The sequence below is a fragment of the Drosophila elegans genome, unplaced genomic scaffold (genome assembly GCF_018152505.1).
Source record: "Drosophila elegans isolate 14027-0461.03 unplaced genomic scaffold, ASM1815250v1 contig_397, whole genome shotgun sequence".
NCBI classification, from domain to species: Eukaryota; Metazoa; Arthropoda; class Insecta; order Diptera; family Drosophilidae; genus Drosophila; species Drosophila elegans.
This window is the reverse complement of record NW_024545782.1, coordinates 3,711,832-3,733,693: the sequence shown is the minus strand read 5'-3', so window position 1 is coordinate 3,733,693 and position 21,862 is coordinate 3,711,832. Positions and strand designations below refer to the sequence as shown.

The following is a 21,862-nucleotide window of genomic DNA, read 5'->3' as shown; positions in this document are numbered from 1 at the left end:
TATATTATTTCCATGGCTCGAACTAAACTAAACAAAACTAAAAGTCTATATAGTTCGAGCTATTTTTATTGGCGAAAGAGTGTTTAAGCACACATTACTGTATTCTATAACTCGAAACCTCTGTACTTAAGTAAGTATATTTAAATAAAAACATTTTGAGTAATTTCTATAAAATAAAATATCACGAAATAGGCTCTATTTTATCGTTGATGCTTCAATATTTTTATTCTTCACATCTTCTGAACAATTTCATTTTAAATTTCCCCGCAACCACAAGCAGCGTGATGTTCACGTACTCGACCTTTTTATTTATCCCAATAGAAATTGTCATATGCGAAAAGACCGGAGCATCGAAAAATAACATACTTTTTTATATGAGGTAGACAGAAATATTTCTTATTGATGAAATTGGTTTGGCTACAGTTCAACTCCATTTGCAAAGTAGACAATTTGACGCTGTGCAAATTGCAGACTTGGGAATAGTCCATTTCTAGGAGGCGGAGATATGGGGATGTGTTCGCCAATCCACCGTCGAAAGTTTATATATTTTTTATTGTCAAATTTGGCTGAGACACAGCTCCAAGATGAAGATGGTAAATGGCATTGGAGCTGGTTGCAAAATGATAGCAAGGTGGCTTGATGGCTTACCCTTGTCTCGTACGTGATATTTGATATTTGCGGCTGGACACGTTGGGGAATAGGAAACAAATTCAAGTGGGCTTCACCCACTCATGATTTAATCATATGCCTTTGAATATTCCTGTTTATAATTCTCATGGACGAAAGTATGATTTTTTAATATTTCTGTATGTCAGTCAACACAGAATGAAAGGCAATTGCCTTTTATATTTGTCTTGTGAATGCCAAAAAAGGGGTGGGTATTGGCACCTTATTGGCTTTCAAATTATATTGAGTCCTTTGAAACCAGTATGTAAAATATTTTCCTTTTTGTGAGATACACCTTTTATTTTACCCCTAAGAAATAACCGGTCTTTCATATTTGCTTAATAAATTCAATTTATTTTGGAAACATAAAAATACTTAGAATGTAGATTAGTTTTTGTCTTCGTAATTGTTATTTTAATATTACATACATTATTTTGTTAAACATTAAAATGAAAATTCATATATTTGTTTAGCGGTTTTTACATACATACACATAATATGTATAAATAAGTTAAAAAATTCATTAATTAGACTAAATTCATTGGAATGATATAATATCAAAATAGTTGCATAATACAGCGATTTAGTTAAAATTTCACAACTATCTAGAAGCGAAAACTTGGAACATCTTTCACGCTTGTTTTGTTTTATATTTTGGATTCCTTGCATTTGCATTTAATTTGTTACATTTTACGGAGTACGACACGCACAGTTCATATTGATGGAATTTCTTAACTTGATTTTGATTTTTACTGGCTTTCGAGCCACAGCAATTCAAACTGACATTACAAAGGGGCAACGTGTAAACACCTTTTTTGATCTGGAATAGCTTTGGTATGTTCTTAAGATGGCAACACGATTACATTTTAATGAGGACTTGAGACTGACTATAGTGCTTGCTTTAATTGATTTTAGCTTTTCTTTGCTATTTTATTTTTTGGCAACATTGGAAACATTTCTTTATCTGGCTGGCTTAAAATTATTTAAATTGTTTTAATCTTTTCTCTTTGGAGTTTGGTTTCAAGCCAGGGCAAATGCCTGGCGAAGCTGTTCACTTCCTATTCCGTCTATTGCACAATGGTTGCGGTTGATTTGGGTTTGGATTTCGGTCTGGCCCCGATGTTATGCCAGCAGGGACACCTTCTGGCAGTTGAGTGTGCCCATCGGAGCACCCCCGTTCGGGGCCTGGTTGACCGCACTGGCCCCCTGGCTCCCCGCAGGCCCTCCCCCCACTCCTCCGGTCGGCACTGCCGCACCCAGCTCCGCAGAGGCCACCGCTGCCGCCGCCGCCGCCGCCGACATGAAGTCCACCTTGCCCAGGTGGACGCGCAGGTCCGTGTGCTGCGTCTCCTTGTGCCGCCGCAGGTCCACCTTCCGCTGGAAGGCCTTGTGGCACAGCTTGCAGGAGAAGGGCTTGTAGCCGGTGTGCTTGCGGGAGTGCGTGATCAGGTTGGAGCTCTGGCTGAAGGCCTTGCCGCACACCTGGCACTTGTGCGGCTTCTCACCTGCAACGATAGATGGGTAGAAGGTGTAAGTTGGGTTCGGTCAACCAGCAGTCAATATTTGATATTTATTGATATTTATTTACAAAGAACAAAAATGAGCGTTCGAAGTATCAGTTTAAACAAGAGTTAGCCTCTTTTAATAAGTGAAACAAAACATTCTAGTAACAAGTCAAAATAAAGTTATCTTTAAAAATATTTTGAACCTGTTTTGACAACTAAAACTATTTTAATCGGTTAAAAGTAATTTTGAATGGCTAAAAAAGCTGAGTTTTACCACAAAAAAAAAATGTTCTGCTTATTCATGTATCCTATTCAATAGTAATGATACATTTTAGATATGATCGATATGACAGATCTGCAGAGTGTAACCGTTTAAAAGTAGTTTAAAATTGCCATAAAATAAGAGTTCAAATTATATTTTTATAAGTGGAATTAATTTTAATTACTAATAAAGGAACTGGATTTAGAAGATCATATTCATAAGTCTATAAAAACTTAGATTATTTGGTTATTTGGGTGCTCTGAAAGTAATTTATTTTCGTTGCTTCTAACTTTTTCTTTTTCGTTCATTTAAAAAACAACACATCATTTTCGTATTCTCCGAATTATGCATTAGCTTCTAATCCACTTTTCTTGAGCCCTTAGGGTTTTCCAGAGCTGAGCTTGAATTTACTGCTGTCCATCAGGATTTCCAACCAGTGTGCGCCATTTTAACAAAAATGAGCCAAAATATTCCTCCCCTTGATGCACACACATCGCATCTCGAGCGTCAACCCCCAGAAAAAAGCGTGTCGTCGCCAGACAGAAGCATTCCCCAACCGTCCAATTTCGACCCCAAGACTCCATGTAAGTCATCTCCGCAGACCGCAGGCAGGAGCTCATTCACCGCCCACACTCACCATCAGAAGGAGTGGTGGAGTTTTTTAAATTTAAACTTTTCGGTTCATCAGTGTGATGTTCTGTGGTTGTGCTCGCACTTAAAGCCGAAATTTTCCTCTGCGCTGATAACATTTTTAAAGCCATTTTGTGGGGTTTTTGTTCTTGTTTCAGGGCTTCCCCCAGTTCTGAGCTTTATACCCCATTTATTGCTCATTTTCATGCTGTTGAATTTTTCATTAGAGATTTGAGAGAAACGCTGCGTTCGTAACGATTTTTCTGGAGCCAGAAACGTCATGAAAATTTCGCATGATATAATGAAATCTCAGAAAATGTCGATGGAAATGCAGAAAATACGATTTTAATTTCGAAAGCTTAGAGCAGACGGTATTTAATCTCTAATTACAGATGTCGGTGATAACCTTGGTCTTATGTTTGTGTGAATATAAAAATGAATTTTAGGTCTTTTGTTTTATTAAATAGACGAATTTGTAATTGCATTGCCGATGGTACAAACTTTAAAATTATTTTAATTCATAGTTCTCGTTGTTTGACTTGTGATTATGTTTATTCCCGTAGCTATATTTTTCTGGTGCCCATACTGGCAACAAACTCATACGTATAGCTGCCCTTATCTGTAGCCCTCTGTTGTTTGGAGATAGTGCCATAGACTTGTTGGGCTATATTTTATGTACTACACACGCACACTTGCACCCCACACTCACACACACGCATATACATGGGGCGACGGCAACAAAATAACGACGACAACATGCTAACTTGAGAGGACCAGACTCTGTAGCTCCCTACCGAGAGTTGGGAAAGTGTATATAAAGTAAACAGAGACTCGGGTACATAGAAAAGGAGTGAAAGAGACGGCCATGCGGTGGGCGAAAGAGAGGGATGCCAGCGAAACGAAACGGAAGACAGCTTCGTTGCATATAATGGAATTGCAGCGACGTGATTGTGAAACATTCGACCGTAGGGATGTGCTCTGATTCAACTTTCAGTTCCCGGGGCACGAGGATTCCTTTTCCTTGAGCTGAAGGACTGGGTGAATGGGTGGCAGGGTGGCTGGGTGGCTGGGTGGCTGGTAAAGTGGAAGGTCGAGCAACAGTAAAATTGAGCAGTCAGGCCAGAGCAGGCTCTCAGATGGCCTCACCGAGCATGCTTGGATGCAGAATCTGGAGGGTTCCTTGGTTCCTCGTACTGAGTCGACGGCTCGGGGCACGTTCGTGCACTATCGGCACAAATAACGTCACGTAGTCGCAGAGATTATAGAGCAGCTTTTATTATTTATCACGGCCAAAACGACCCAACGGCACTAACAAGACCAAAAAAAAAGTAAAAATAAGAAAATAGAAAAATCCCGTCGGCCGACGGCGATTCGGAATGAAGAGTGGGGTAACTACAGCCTTGTATACGATAGTTATGTACCATGGCCAGGTTTCTTTGCTTGCGTTTTTTTTCGAAAGATTTTTATTGCAGCACATTGTGGAAATACTTTTAAATCTTGGCTGCCTTTTGAATGGCTTTCTTTTAGTCTTCTAATATTTTAAGCTTTAGTTTTCTCCCAGAGTCGTACTCTGAACTCACTTCCTAATTTAGCACGTCCGCAACATATTTGGTGGCTGGGCAATTTGCGCTAAGCACTGGGAATCAAATCACGCATACGCCCTGTGGAGCGACGGCAATACGGACGGGGAAATTGCTTGAGTTTGATTTGGGAAATGATTTGATGAAAACTTGCAGATGGTCGAAAGAAGGCTGAAAAGGGTTCTTTGCTGAATAGAACATATGAAAATACTTCTAAGCACTGTGAGAGAAATAAACTGTTTTATTTTTTTCTTTGACGAAATTGTAAAAAATTAACTACCATTTTTTTGTATCGAAATAGATCTTTACCAAAATAAAATAATTTAGTCTTATTGTTTGTTTAACTTTCAGGTATTTAAGCCTGAGAGAACCAAAGGAACTTTAAAAGCTTTCCTTTAGCTTAAATTATTGATTTTGTTTACCCAAAACACCTTTTGCACCTCAGACACACACAAAGATTTCACATTGGAATGGAAAACAAAAGTGATGAATAAATAAAAAAATCCAAAAAAGGTTTTTTTCTCGTCTTTTTATAGCGCATAAATTGACGAAAACGAAAATCTGAGGCAAAGAAATAAAAAGGAAACACAAAAAAAACACAAACACGGACTTAGCATATAAAACATTTCGCCAAAAAGTAAATACGGAAATGCAGAAATAAACCGAATGGAAAAAACCGAAGAAATTGTTCAGGAAAATCACATCAGATGGAAAGAGGAAAAATCTGCTGTCTGGGACGGAGCACGTCTCGGCAAAAGGAAGAAAATTAAGGATAAGTCGTAAGGAAAGCAAAACGAACCGAGCAGAACGCAAGAAAAAAACAGAAACACTTGGATGGGAAATCTTGAAATGTTGGGGCTACATAGCCACATGTGCCTTTGGCTGAGGGAGTAGGAGATGTTTTTCGGCACCTTGGAGGGGGCACACGTCCTAAATCGAAGACGGCAAAAGATAAAAATGTCTGGAATATTTCTCGTTCTCTCTCTGTCTGTGTGTGTTTGCTGGGGTGCTGATTTTTCTTTCACTGATTTCACCAGACGCATCAGCGAGGAAAGTCTGCTTATTAGAGGTTATTATCCTTGCTATTTGTAAACTGATTTCCAGCCGAACAGGAATTTCGCTTTTTAAGGTTAATGATCCAATGTGTGTATAAAGTAATGAAATTTGATTCAGCAATGTGGCAATAAATAAGGGAACGAAATTTAAAATCTGGGGGTTTCGCTATATTTTTTTTGTTCAGAGTTCAGATTTTAACTTGTCTGGTTCAGTCTAGTTAATATCTTTCACTCGATTATCTAGCAACTCCTAGCATGATATAAGCATGTATATGTTTTAAGGTATGGTTTTAAAAGGGAATGATACAAAGGCGGTATGCACAAAATCAGTTAATTAATCACATTTCATTCGACTAAGAAAATTAAATTACCATCTCAATAAAGATTGTTCCTTGCAAATTTATTTCAACTTAATAAATAAAATATTTCAGTTTTATATCTAACAATACGAGTTCTTTTTAAATTGATAAATGAAGTTAAGGCGGTTTGAAGCCAACGGAAACAAAAATGATCTTTGGTAATTTGAAAACTAATGGAGCTAAGTTTAACAAGGTTTGTTATCTTGAGAAAGGTAAATATGTGGTTTCCTAACTTGTAGGCAGTTTAATTGTTTACATTAAGGAACAGATACGAAGTTCACTCTTCTGAGCCTTTACTGTACTGCAAAGGATTCACTGTGTGTGACGTTTTAAACTAGAATAAATCGTATTTGAGATTCGAAATTTTCACGTAGCCATCAAGAACTTGAAATCGATGCTAATGGGTCGGCCCCACCCAACGGCCTTCTCCCCTTTCGCAGTTCCTTTCGCACTGTTTCGCAATGGCGTTTCAGTTCCGTTTCGTTTTCGGTTTTCCGGGGGTGTGTGTGCAGTGCACCTATACCACTGCACGGTGTCGATGTGTGCGCCTCGTATTTGTTATTCGTGTGAGTGCGCGCGTATAAAACAGAAAATCAAAATCTCTTGACTAAATTTTTCATTGGTCGGCTGTGATTTCTCAGCCCGCCTCTCTCTCTCTCTCTATCTCTCGTGGCTGCTCTCACTCTCTCGCACACCTCCTGTAAGTGTGTGTGCGTGTGCTTGGGATTAGTATCTGTGAGCTGCCTGCAGGCCTTCCAGTATATAGATTCCTTCAGATTCTTATCACTATTCGCTCTCTCTCTCTCTTTGCTCTTTCTCCCTTGCAATTTTCAGAGAGCAAGCTGGATGCTCTTTCAGCTGTCGTCTGCTCCATTTTTTTCGAACCCCCCTTTTTGCCGCCCCCCCGAGATTTGGTTTGGCTATATCTGGTTCTGCTGATGGCAACTGTAATTGCAACTGGCGACTGTGGCTTTCGGGGTGGTTCGTTCAGTGCTTTAATGGCGACGCTTCCTGCCCTCCGAACCCCCCTCCCACGCCACACTCCACACCCATGATCCCATAAACTGCGTTTGTGTTATGGCGAAATTCTTTAAAGTTCTGCTTGTTTTGGGTTAGTATTTGGCATGGCCACCCCAGAAAGTCTGTGATTCATGTTAGCCTTTAGCTTTTGTTTTATCTTCAGGATACATAAATAATATTTTAGTTTTTGTTTTTATTTAATTTTTGTTACAAACTTTTTTCTGACTGCTTTTCACCCCCTACACACATTACAAAAATATGCACAGTCGAACTACTGCTTACCTGTGTGAATGTAGGTGTGCTTCTTCATGTCGCTCTTTTGGTGGAACCGCTTGCCGCAGTAGTTGCAGGGATAAGGCCGCGTGTCGCTGTGGATGAGCAGGTGGGTGGACAGAGTGCTGGAGCGCTTGAAGCGCTTGCCGCACTGCTTGCACTCGAACACCTTCTCCACGTTGTGCACCGCCCTGGAATGAAGAGGGGGGGTGGGGGAGAGGATTAGTGGGGTCCCAGCAAAGGGCGTTCGCCGTAATTAAGGTCCGGTAAGTCCCCAAAGGCGGAAGTGGACGTGTTTTAACTACAGCCACAAAGGCAAACATTTGGTCAGGCTGAAATCCAGCCATTTCGGCTAAATTAAGTAATGCAAAGTGTCCGCTCTTGTCCCAGCCCGGAAGACCACTCATTACACTCGGGGAAATAAATATAGCTAAAGCTTATAAGCCCAATATTTTAACAGATTGGCTTATTTTTGCGACCTTTCTAATTCGTTGTCCAAGTGTCGGCTTAGTAAATGCCATGTTCTACCGATCTGGATCACAAGAGATGAAATCAAAGGGGCTACCATTATACGTATGTAGATAGAATCAGTTGGGAATTATAGCGCCACAGGCGCAGTAAAAATCGAAAAACTGGGCAAGGCCTTAGAGTGTTCAGATATCTTTAATCCTATATATGTTTTTTTTAGCAAATAACATACGAATTGAGGTATATGAATGTGTAAAAAATATTTTACAAAGTAAGTAAAATTTAGGCTAAATTATTATTTAAGGCTTCGCCTGTTACCATAGTTCACCCGAAAGCTTTAAGTGGAGGCATGCATTTGCCAACACAGATCCCCACATCCCCCGCGGTGGCATTCTACACATACCTGTGCTGGCTGAGGCTGACCTCGTGGCCGAAGGTCTTGTTGCACAGCTCGCAGGCGTAGGGCTTCTTGCCGTGGTGCGTCCGGCGGGAGTGGACCTCGAGGCCGTGGGGCGTGGAGAACATCTTCTCGCACTTCATGCACGAGTACAGGTCGCTGAATTGGTGCAGGCCCGGCCACTTGGCGGCCATGTGGTGGAAGTGGTGCAGATGCGGCGAGTGGGGCAGTCCCAGGTGGCCGCCGCTGGGTGGCACGCCCACGCCAACGCCCACGCCCACGCCGACGGCCGCTGAGGAGTTGGTCTGGCCGGCGGATTGGAGTGGCACCATCAGATTCCGCAGTCGGAAGAGATTTTCCTGCGAATCCGGGTGGTAGCTGCGGAAACACATTTAATTGAGGCGAGTTAATTAAAATGGGTCCCGAGCTGCAAGTCTCTGGGTCTTAAATGGAGCTAATACGGTAAAGAAAAAGCGCAAACTTCAAGCACGTAAACAAAAATTTAGTTGGTTTTTATGTTTTACTTTATTATGAGTTATCGACTAATTGATTTACTTTTTAAAAAAGTTCTTAATTATCACTTTTTTTTTAATAAGTTTGGACTTTTTCATTGTTTGTTTCTTAAAATAATCTGATCAAGTATAAGTTCAAAGTCTATTCACTTATCCAAATTAAATTAAAAAAAAAATCGCTTATCCAAAATAAAACAAAAAAAAAATCGTTACAATGTGCCCCTACTTAGGTGCCAATGTGACCCTATTTAAAACTATTGTAGTGACCGATTGATATTTTCGAAACTATCAATATGCACTTTTGGGTGTCACTATGTCATTATCCATGATTCTTGGGGTCATTTTAGTTTTGAGCTTCCCTGGTCCAGGGAATCCACACAACTTACCTTGCTCCCAGGCCGGATTGCTGTTGTTGCTGTTGCTGCTGCTGCTGCTGACCCTGGTGGAAGGCGACGGCGGCGAAGAAGGGCAGGGCGGGGGAGAAGAGTGGCCGCTGGAACATGGCCGCTTCGTAGTTGGGCGGATAGCCCTGGCGCATCGCCTCCAGCGGATTGAAGGGCATGGCCAGGGCACTGGGGGTCAGGTGTCCGAGGGGCGGGCTGCGGGGGGTGCGTCTCTGGGGGGCTCATCCCGGCGGAGCAGGGCGGAAACGGAGAAGAGGTCCGACTTCTTGGACCCTATGCTGCGCCCACCGCCATTGGCGGTGATCAGCAGTTCGGAGGCGGAAGCGGAGGCGCCACTGGGCGAGCTGATACGCGGACTGCCGGGTGGCGAGTCCACCTCCAGTTCCACGGACGAGCTGCTCGAGTGCGAGCGGGATCGGGATTGGGATCTCGAGCGGGACCGCGACCGGGAATGCAGGGAGCGGTGCGAGTGGTGCGACTCCGCATCCTCCATGTCGATTTGCGAGGAGCAGGGACTGCGGGATCTCGACCTGGAGCGGGATCGCGACTGGCGGCGCAGCTTCTCGCTGGCGCTGATGAAGGCCGGCTTGGAGCGCTGCAGCGGATGTTGCTGCTGCTGCTGCTGCTGCTGTGGGAGGTGCTGCTGATGCATCTGCTGGTTTTTGCTCAGCATCGAGAGTGAGTTGTTGTTGTCCTCCAAGGGAGTCGGCGGCTTCAGGGCAACGGCCGCCGCCGCCATCGCCGTCAGTTGCTCAGTCTTTACCAGTCTGCTTATGCTAAACGCTAGCGAGGCATCTGCAACACAAAAGTACAAATTAAAAAAAAACTTTTAATTGAAGGCAAGCAAAAACGCAAATGGATAAATCTATTGTAAAATAATGCAGTTGTAAATGCATTTAATTAAAATTTTTTTTAAAGAAAGAATTTCACATGTAATGTTTATCAATAAACAAATATTTAGATCTCAATGAGGTGAAAAAATCTCCAATATCTTGTGCTAAGGAGATACTATTTAGTATCAAATAAATTGTATATTTAAAACAAAATCGTTTTTGAAGTGACAAAAATAAGGTATTCGACATTTCAAAAATTCCAACCAGACACTGTTTAAAGAAAATATATTGAAAGGATCACCTCCGCTTTTGTTTTGTTAAATTCAGAATATGGGCATAAACTTTTAATTGTCTCTCTTTAAAATAAAAGTTAATGTTAATATAATATATGTATTCAATATGACGAAATCATGCTTTTCTCTTGCCATAGTTGAAGTTTTTTGAAGCTTGTCACCTTATTGCCAATCGTTAATTTGTAAATAATTTAAACTTTTTGGTGCATAACCTTCCCTCTATTTGTAAGATCGTTTAGTAAAATCTGAGCAAAGCGTTTGCCACATCATCAATCACCCACAAAAAGGGAAGGGGTATACACCTGTACAGCCTCACACACAGGAATGACCTCGTATGTGTGCCAGTTGGCAGCATATCGAATTTCAAATGTAATTATTTTCGTATTCAATCGCATAATCCACCTTACATGACCATTAATTCACCCTAATCAACGAATCCTTCCCCTCTCATGAGCCGCGTTCCGCATTTGACATCAACGCGTCATCATCCGCCATCGTCACCCCGAAATCTTTGGCCAGCGATGATGGCCACGGACACAGATACTAATCGTGTGCGGATACGGCGCCGGCGCTCAGGGTTGACGCTGGCACGCCCCTGGACAGGAGCAGCCACCCGACAAGATTTTCAATCTCGAAGTGAGATGATTCCGATTTTAATACTGTTTGATTGGCCGCTTATCTTCAAAATCAACAAAAACATAGAAAACTTATTATTGAACTTCTTCTTTCATACCACTATTATCAAACTTTTATTACCCATCTTTCAAAAGATACTTTTTTATCTAAAAAAATAAATTAGAAATTAAAAATTGAGATTTTTGCAAATAATTTAATAATTTAATTTAACGACTGTAATATAATGACTACTTGGCTTATAATTATATATGTACGAAGAAGTTTTTTTTTCATAAAAATCTTAGGGCTTAAAGATCTCGAAGTAGTCCAATAATCCAGTTTTTAATAGTTACATTTAATACCCATTTAGCCCCTAACTCAGAATCCCTTCAACTCTGTGGCAGCTGCAGCAACGGAAAATGGAATTCGAAACTTTCGCGTGGTGCACGACGCAAAATACACATCCTCGGAGTCTATCGCCTGTCGAAATGAAATAATAATAATGTGCGTTTAAATAGAACATCTGTTCGGTCCACACTCGGCTAAATGGAGCATGACAAAACAGAAAACACACAGCGGGCCGGAGAAATGGGACTCGGAATCGGAATCGAATTCGGAATCGGGGAACTCCGGCGACATTCCGCGTGTGCAAATCGACGCAGGCGCAGAGAACAGGGGTTGCAGGGAAAGGAAAGGGGTACGACGGCAAGTGAAAACCGCGACGGCCTGAGGCGAATCGAATGAATGAGAATGAATCCGCATCGCAACAAAAGAATAACAATTTGACAACATTCTAATTCGCCACGCAGATAAAAGTAACTGCGAAGGCGGCGGGGAGGTGGAGATGCAGGCGAGAAGACAGGGGCGGGACCCTGATTCCGGGCCATAGTCCGCAGTCGGTGAGGCGGCAAAACGCAAAGCCAAGCAAACATAAACAAAGCCCACGCACTGAGCACTGGCAGGGAAAGCGTATCCATCAGATACACAGATACAAATGGGGGGTGGCTGCTCGCCAGCTCTTTCCTGCCAGCGTGTCAAGTGTTTTTATTGCCCTTCTGCTGTTGTTGCAATCGTTGCTGCTGTTATTTTTGTTCGAACATAGGGCTTTGGATTTCGGTTTTTGCTCCTTAAGTGCTTTTGAATATGGAAATTGGCCATATCCCAGATCATTTGATCTTGTACTTGAATTAAAATGTTTTATTTTTCATAATATAAAATTGTTATACCCACTCAGAGGGTGTTATATTTTCAGTCGGTTTGCAACCCAGTGAAGCAAGCTTTTCGGACCCTATAAAGGATATGTATTCTTGGTCAGCATGACTAGGAGTGTCGATCTAGCCATGTAATATTTGCGTGAAACTTTCCCAAAAGTGTTCTATCTATTGCACGAAGTATATAACGGATCGAGCCGGATCGGACGACTATATCATATTGCTACCACGGGAAAAATCGTAAAAAAATTAAAAAAATTTATAACTTTGCAGTTTTTCTATTATTTTTTTTCATAGTTTTTCGAGTTTTAGTGATGGTCTTTTATTATGGAAACTCGTTTAAATTTGATCAAAATAGGACGACTATATCATAAAACTCCCATTTGAAAAATCGAAATATATTTTTGCATTTCTTTTGTACAAATCTGAATTACGCTTTTAATTTTATTAAAATCAGAAAACGATATCATATAGCTGACATAAGATTGATCGAATAATTAAAGTGAAAATGATCACAGTTTCAATGAGTAATGATTCGAAATTTAGATGCTTAAAGTTTGCAAATAGCTGCAAGGGTTGATAAACTTCGTCTTGACGAAGCTTGCTTCCTTTCTTGTTTAATTGAAATTAATTACTTAAATTCAAATAATTGCTTAAATGGTAATTACAATTGTACCATGGCAAAAACCGAAATAATCCAAACTAAATATAAGTAATTTTAAAATTATGTTATTACTTTTAGTAAATTTTAATCTGTTTATGTTTTTGATGGCAGAGAACGTTAAGTATAAGCGTGCCCTCATAAAAGTCGCCTTATGCCAGGCGAACTTCGCCATACCCTTCCTTAGAAAATCTAAATTTTAATCATTGACATTATTGCAAACCCAACCCTTCCTTTCTAATTATGTACGCAATCGTCCCGAGAGCATTTCCACCAGCCAGAAACAAATTCGAATCGAATGGAGGACGGGACATTCGTACAACCACCAGAATAATGAAGGAAAAGGAAGCTCGGGCCCACGCAATATATAAGAAATAAAATTGGAAACGTTTAACGTTCGCTTCGAACTAGCGGCCAAAGCAACCCCAAGGACCAGGGACCAAGGACCAGGAGCAGGAGCAGCAGCAGGAGCAGGACAAGTGGCTGTTGGTGGCGCACGTAGAGCGACTTGTTTAAACGATAATAATGAGCTTAAGCATGTGCCCGATGTCGCTCCAGGGGCGAGTCCTTCGACTGCTTTAGGCTGTAGACTGGAGGCTGGCAAAGTAGCATCAACGACCCCTCGACGGTCGGCAGTAAAGTCATAAATTTGTGCACATTAGACATAGCCCTCGTCCACCCCAAAACAACCCCACCCCACACTAAAAATCCAGCCCTCTGGGTTCGACGTTCATCTGTTTTTATCCGCCCGGGAGCAATATTCACGCACTCCACGCACTTGTTCACATAAAAAGAAGAAGGTAAAATAATTATTCGACACTGCATGGTAATTGAAATCATTGTTATCCTGCGCCCTGTTTTGTGTCCCCTCCGCCCACGCACAACGATTGTCGGGCTTTTGCCAGGATTATCATTGTTTTGGGGCGATTTGCAGCCATTACAATTTGGTTTGGGTTGACGGTTGGCCGGGGCAGCTGGTTCTCCAACAGGAGGTGTTAATTTTTGGAATTTCATTAATAATTACTCGCGAGTGTGTGAATTTTGGTGGGGTTCTATTGGAAAAATTGTTTTGTAAACATTCTTCACATATTTCTGCTAGCATTTGGCACATAAAGTTGGGTGGCAGTTCATCTTAAGTTTATTTTGAGAAAAAACCGTCCTAATATGCTATTAAATTTTCTAAGTTTTATCTGTTTTAGATTTGAGAGATATTTCATGGGAGAATTATTCATAATAATCAACCATAGAAATATAGGCTACTATATAGCTTAATTGTAGCTTGAATCAACAGCTAAATTTGAAATACGAGTCTATCAATTGGCACCATTATAAAATTAGAGAAGTAGGTTATATAAGTTATTGACTGGCTTCTTTACTCAAAATATGTAATGATTAGTTTTGAAATATTGTTGGTTATTAATATCCACCCAAACGAAGCATTTTAAAAGCAATTTAAGAACTGAATTTTTATTTATTTATGTTGATTGTAAGAAAGTTAAATTTGAAAATTTGGTAAAGTTTTAATGTTGGAAACACTTTTGTGCTTCAAGTGTATGCTTACACATGCCGTCGCCAACTCATGGGCCATGCTCATTTGTTTCTTGCCTTATTCACATTTTCTCCGCAATTTATAACTCTTCTTGTGGCACAAAATCAGTAAATCGTCAGAGGGTGCAAAGTATTTTGCAGGTATCGACTCGATTAAATCGGCGTACGGGGTACTGGGTACTGGGCAACAGTAGTCGGGGGCCGAGTGGTCGTAATATTATAAAAACAAATTCCGCTTTCGGCAAATATGAAAGTGGAAATGGCAAAAAATAAAAACAGCACTGTATAAATAATAAAGAGCCGGGCGATATGGCCAGAAGAGGGCCATAAACTGTTAACGGTTAGATAGATTAGGCCATGATTTGGTCTGTTGGCACGCCTGCGAATGTGTGTGCATGATTTACGGATTCGTTGAGATTTCGATTTCAACTTGGGTTTGGATTTCGATTGGGATTCCGATTGGGACTTGGATTCGGATTTGGATTTGGAATTGGATTTCCTACCCCATCGATAGCATATCAGTTGGAGAGAGAGCAGAGCTCTTTAGCCAGCATAAGCTCCACTCGTTGAGTGGCATTAGATGGGGATTGCGTATCCAAACACTCGACAGTTGGCCTTACAACGGAGGTATAGCCATCGGCTATCAGCAATCAGCAATAAGCAGTTTGTCTCGAGCCGTCGGCAGCGGGTCTTTGAAGCGTCTCGCGAATGTCGCCAATTGCAATTACATTATTTATTTTTACACTGCAAATCAATCACCGAACACTCTCGCCCCGCAGAATTCCAACGGCACTGCAATGACTGTGCCCCGGCCGATCGCCCACCCCTTCTACGTATATTGCACCCTTTTTCCCAGCTGCTTATCGCTGGGCAATAAATCAGAAGGCTATCTAAACTTTAGACTTCAATTTTGTACCTTTTTCCTTTCGCTGATATATTTCACTTAAGTGGTGGTCCCAGCCAGCCGACTTTTTTCTCTTTTCCTCGTCGATACTAAGTAAAAGATGATCAAACTACTTAAGCAAGAATCCATAAATCAATGCACATAAAAATTATTATATTGTTTTAATGGAGGTATGCTAAAACGTACAAAAAAACCCATAGCTTATATTAAACTGATAATACCGAGAGTATAAAATAATACGTAGTAAAAAGTTAAGTTTAATACAAAATAATGTAATGCCAAAAGTCTGTCCTTAAATGTTCAATTGTTTTTCTGCGGTGATGTTTAATTTCGAAACTATTGTGGCAATATAATTTCTATTAAAGCGTGTTTTTTTTCAGTGTTCGTTTCTTAAAGTTGTACTTTCAAAAAGTTTGTGCGTCAACTTGACTGAATCGGTTCGTTTTGACTTTAGGTTCAAAGTCTCGAATGACTCCCATTGTCCATGGGACAAATTAAGCTGATATCAGATATGCAGACGGCGAGCGGTTTATTACTACTACTCTGGTAGCTTTTATGACAGTACAAATTCGGTATCGAAAATCGCAGCTCTTCATACTATCAGCGACGGGAATCGATCGGGGCATTTCTAATTTCAATATTCAAACAACGGACGTGACTCCTTTGCACTGCCAATGGATTTTTCTTTGTCAAACATTCGGGCGACGATAAACCGAACTGGACTGCAATCGAGGGCATAAATAACAGCAAAATGGAAACAATTTATGGAAAAAAGGGAACGGAGGAACTGCCCTGTTGTGAGTACTTTCTTGATGTTGCACGAACTAGGTCTGTGGTCTGTGGCTGGTTGGCCTTTGTTTACTTATCGGTCGCTCGCTTACTTTATGATACTTTTACTCTTTCGATTTTACAACTGGCCCTGGCCACGGAGGATATTGACATGTTTAGATGTCGTTATGTATTTACCTCGGATCGTAAATCATAACGCGTGTGCGGTGTGTGTGCGTAGTTAACTATCTCTCACCCTCGGGCTGTCTGTTTTGTATCTCGCAGATACAGATACACAGGGTGTGGATGTGGCTTTCCTTTTATTTGGCTGACTGGCTGACTGGCTGCTCGGCTGACTTAAATATCTTTATAGATTTACAATGCCCAATTTTCGTCTACTTGTGAGAAGTTGAAAAATATATGACAGGCGATGAGTTGCCAATGATTACGACGTGAGTCGTAAATATTTCATAAATATTGCTCTGATTTTCGTTGCGACAATTTGTTATTGATCAATAATGTACTTTGCCATCGTGAAAGGGGTATGGCGTCGAATGCAGTGCAATAACAATAATAAGAGAAACCAAATGGATAAAGCAGAGCGACAAATCCAAGAAATCTGTTAGTTCGTTTTTGCCTTAGATTAGTTGCCCTAGATTTGTGTTACTTGCTTTATTATTCCTGAGAATAACTTTCAACGTTCCTAAACCAATCAGTTCTGGGTTGACTATTCCAAAACGTCCTATAAATCTTTGAGATAAGCCAAACTCTTGAGTCAACCGCCCAGCGATTGTCAGCTTATTATTTATTCGTTGTGATATGTCGATTGCTTTTTTAATTGTTCAATTGTTAGGTGTGATTGAAAACGACTTAACAAATTTGTTAATAAATTTATATCGACGTTCTCGGAGAATCGTATACAATCCGATAGGCCTTGCACATAAATCAGAAATTGTAATTTATATGTCGAACGCTGGCAACCGTTCTGATTTTTGGGCTGATATCACTGCAAAACTATGTCTCTGCGGGGGCGCACGTCTTTCAGTGGCTAAAAATGAATCAATGCTGCTCCGAGGTCTCTGCGCAAGTAATTTGAGTGCTGGCTGCCATTTAACCCATGCACCCTTTCAGACCATTAGTCGTCTAGTCTGGGCCGAGAAATATTTACAATTTAACTTAATTCGTGACTCACAAGTGGCGGTGTCAAAGTTCTTCGTTTTTTTTCGCTGACCACAAATTAGATCGAGAAACGACAGTGGGCATCATTAATTGAGTCATACGGCGGTGGCGTATGACAAAAAATTAAGATCATCCATTCATCGGTGGGTGGGCGATATAATGGTAAATGGAGACGATGCTACAGCCTGATCTTTCGGGGCAAAGCTGTGACTAAAGTGATCAGTTTTACACTGCAATTTTGTATTAGGAACACAACAATGAAGCCTCATTCCGGGACAAAAGTAAAGATCCTTTAAATCTTTTAAGTTTTAAGAATTGAACTATTATGCCCTACAGATTTCAACAAAGTGCCTGTCCCGTCAACAGGAGGGGTCAATCAGTCACCACAGAGCGCTGCGAGCTTCGGCCACATCAACCAATATATTGTCCCACCAAAAACCGAGCAAATATTCCAACAAACAAAGCGAAATTCATTTTCTCTGGCGGAGGGAAAGGGGCAGGGAAATGGGGGAGTGCGCTTGTCGCGGCAAACGGAATTGAAAATTCAGTGTGCGAATGTATCTGCGTGTGTGTGTGTGTGTGCTTTTTCCGCATATCCATGTCTGTGTTGGAAGCGGTGGAGAGCTAAAAACATATCCGTTGGATACATGTAATGCCGGTAAATGAAATCCGCTTGTCGCTGCCATTCTCCCTGTGTGCGAGCGAGTGGGAAAACGTAGGACGGATGGGAGACTGAGAGAGAGATACACTCACACTTGTGTCGGGCTGTGTTGTCAACTTAGCTTTTTTCTTCAAAAACAGAGTACTTTTGAATTGAAACACTAACATTTTTGGTCGATCTTTTCCCGTAATTGTGCTTTTCACTTTTTTATTTACGGTATCTCGAAAATATATAATATTTTAAAAATTCAGGACAATGTCTGCTCTAGAAAATATCCTATTTTAATGGCAGGTTTATGAAGTGTGTTTTTGTTTTGCCACATGTTTGTACATATTTTAGATTTGTATTTATTAAACACAAGTTTTAAGTAATATAAAATTATACAACAATTAAAGTTTTATGTTTACATTTAAAGGATAACAATTTGTTGTATTGTAGCTATATGATATTAAAAATGAAATATAAAGTTAACAATTGAATTTATGTTAAACGTTTATTTTATCAAACATAGAAAAACTGCTTTAGGTGTTAAAAACGTAAGCTGAGAAACTGTTGTAGTTGATTCCTGCTATAATTTTTAAAGCTATCTAGTAAATTCGTTTTTTTTTTATAATAATGATTATTTAAAGTCCTCATTAAGCTATGTTTTGAGGTTGATATCCGGCAACACTAAAGCCGAAAACTCTCGTGCAAACACTCATTCATTCATTCAACGCTCATATTTGGAATTCAACAGCGATGGCGATGACAACGGCGTCTGCACACAGATACAAGATACACAGACCCACGGCCATCCACATCCACATGCGTTTGTGTTTGTGTATCTGGACTGGACTGAAGTGGACTGTGTACATACGTTTGTTTGCCGTTCGCACCCGTATCCGTATCTGTGTATCTGTGGTCCAGCTATGGATTTTTCAATCCCCGATATCCATTTTTCCGCCCCATGTCCGCACAGAAGATTTGCCCATTAAGCGCCGCGCACACACACACAAACGGAATAATGAATATCTGCTCCTGCTGCCCCTGAACAATTTTTGTTTTCCACATTTCCACGCTTTCCCCGAACCGAACTCGGGTTTTTTCCAATTAAACTGACACCGTGCATCCTTTGGGCTCTGCTTGGACATGGCCAGTGCGATATTTTAAAATCACACATTATTCAAATACATTTTTTAAAAATTCCTACATTGCCTGCTGACCTGCCTTTGGGGGATTTGTCGCTGCTCGGCGCGGATTCGTGTTTCACGGCTTCTGTGTTGTTGATTTCATTCTCTTTTTGTTTTCTTTTTTTAATTAACTTGGGGAATATGAAATGTGGTGGGGAGCAAGGGTTTGTGCCAATCTGTTCGCAGGCTGCATAAAAATTTAATTTTACGAACGTTGCTTTAGAGGAATTGATTGAAGAAGTGAGCTTCTTAGTTATGACAATTGATCAATTATATACAAATAGAGTTGTTTTTAAATTTTTTAGCAGATTTGCAAAAATTGTAGGAGTCGTTTTGGAAATTTTTCATGTCACTTGAAAAGCGCAATTCAAACATTTTTGGCGTGTATAACATATTAGTTTGAAATTCCTCTATTATATTTATTGTTAATAATTATTTTTTTTGATAATAAAACTATAAGTCCAAAATCCCGATTCACAAATCCGCGCTGTCAAAATAAAAGAAAATATAACGTTTTTGAACATAATTCAATTAGGTTATACATTTTAAAAAGCTGCATATATATTTTTCGGCAATAAACAATATTTATCTTTTGCCATTCAAAAGTAACATTAATATTTTTTTAAAAAATAACGTACATAACAAACTTTTATGATGTTATAAAAAAAATATTCTTTTGCAAATGCTGAGGGTTTATATACTTATATATAGTCAAATCGTTTGTTTAACACCGCTATTTTTGTTTGTCTCCCATAAATATGTTTTTAAAACATATTATATAGATGATTTTAATTTAAATGTTGATTTGCACTCTATTAACCAATGTACAAGAACAATGTCTGAACATATCGTAACAATAGCTACTTTATTGAATTTTTTAATGGGAATAAAATACGGAATAGGTGGTCTCATTGAAAAATAAAAGTAATGCATGCAATACCGCAAAATACCATATGTCTTTGTGATAGTTTTTTTTTAATATTTATATCAGTGTCGGCACCGGCAGAGCACCGGCAAAGCACGACACGAGCAGAATAAAACCTCAGTCGACACACACACACATTAACAAGTATCGCCGTGCAAATTATTCACACAAAAAGAGCGAGCTTGTCATACTGCGTGCCAACTGCCGCTCTATGATATATCACTTTAAATATTGATTTCCACTTGATAAAAACCTATTTATGTACACTGAGTAACATAAAATAACATTTATTTGTATGATTTTTAGTAGGACCAAAATATGCAATAGATGACAGACACATGGAAACTAGTGAGTGTTTTCGGCTTACCGTCGGAGTTTCGCTTCTTGGGCAGCACTGCTTTGAAGGCGGACATGGGCGCGAACTCGTGCGGCGACGTGGAGGGTATCGAGGGTATCGTGGCCATGGCCGTCAGGGCGCTGAGATCCCTCACCTGCAGCGAGGCGGATGCGGAGGCGGAAGCGGAAGAGGAGGCGGGATTCGAGGCCGACGAGGACTGTTGGCTGGTGAGGAAGGACCCAGGAAAGTCCGCCGCAATTGCTGGCTTGAAGTTGCCCAAGCTATAGTCGAGGGGCAGGTGGTGCTGGTGGGCGGGCGGTGCGGCCGGATGCAGCAGATGCTGGCCGGAAGTGGATTGTATTTTGGCCACGTCCATTTCGGATTAAGCACTGATTTGGTTTCGATTAGTTTTAGGTTTTGTGTTTTGTGTTTTGTGTTTTATGTTTTATGTTTTGGTAAACTTAAGCTTTGCCTAGCTGTTTCTGGTTCTTTGGGCTTGGATTTGGATTTGGCACTGAAACTGTTTGGTTTTTGCGCGACGGCATGCGAATGCGGTTACGGTGGCGTATACGCAACGTGGGTACCGGAAGGAAGTGTCACAGATTTAGGGCTTTAGTGCTGCTGCTGCTGCTGCGTTGGCTGCTGCTGCTGCTGCTGGGCGCATAACTGCTGGCTTCGGCGTCATCGAGCGGACTGAAACCGTAAAACCTAATCACGGATCCCGTGGAACGCTGACGCCGGCGCCCGGCCGAGAGTGAATCTCTGCCGCCGAGCTTGGAAAACTCTGCTGCCGCAGTTGCCGCAGTTGTCGCAGCTGCCGTGCTCTGCCTCCTGCACTTGACTTTTAGCCGGATACGGAGTGCGGCTATGTGCCGCGCCAAGTGTTGCGATTTTCGCCTAGATTTGGCAGCGACGTCGACGCAGGCAGCGACGTCAGCGAGAGAACGGTTCTCGTTGCTTTTCCCCAACTGTTTTCCCGTTCGGAGTGCTCCGATTTTACCGCTGCCAGCGAGCGTCTGAAGGCGACTGACGAGCGGAGCGGCACTGAGTGGAAGACTCGGCGGAAACGCTCTCACCACCGCGGCCGCAACCACTGCGAGTGCGAGCGGGACGACGGCTGCTCCAATTGGAACGGCGGCGACCGAGTGGAATCGGAACAGCCACCACCATTTGCCGCTCAGGCCGTCCCGCTCTTGGCCACGCCCCCTTCCAGCTGGCCATGGTTAATCTGGATTTTTTGGTAGCTTGTTGTTGGTATTTTTAGTGCGCATACCGCTTTGATTCGTTCAAATCAATGCGGCCAGCGAACAATGGTCGAGTGGGTGGTGGGTGGAGAGTGGTTGGTGGCGGGGGGCAGGGGGTGGTGCGTGTGCGTGTGCGGGGCGCGTGTTTGCTGGCCTTTGGTTTACCTGCTCTGCTTTGGAGGCGGGCTCTTCGGTTTTTCCCCCTTCCTTTTTGTATTTTTTGTTTTCTAGCCCAGCTCGAACCGCCATCGATTTGGTAATCGCTGTTGTCTTTGGCGTTTGAAGTGCCCCGCCATTTAATTTCAAGTGGTGCCTGGCACCACATTGCAAGCCCTAATGCGGCATGCTTCACACTTGACTATCCCCCAATCGCCTTTTCCAGC

The 21,862-nt window shown here is 41.4% G+C and overlaps 1 protein-coding gene across 1 annotated transcript; it reads right to left on the bottom strand.

The window, feature by feature from the left end:
- Positions 1-999: 999 nt before the first annotated feature.
- On the bottom strand, positions 1,000-21,249 carry LOC108135259 (zinc finger protein sens). Its single transcript, XM_017255927.2, is given in 6 exon segments — positions 1,000-2,171; positions 7,360-7,541; positions 8,222-8,593; positions 9,114-9,345; positions 9,348-9,926; positions 20,266-21,249. Coding segments are annotated over 6 exon segments (2,094 nt in total). The 5' UTR covers positions 20,612-21,249; the 3' UTR covers positions 1,000-1,788.
- Positions 21,250-21,862: the final 613 nt, after the last annotated feature.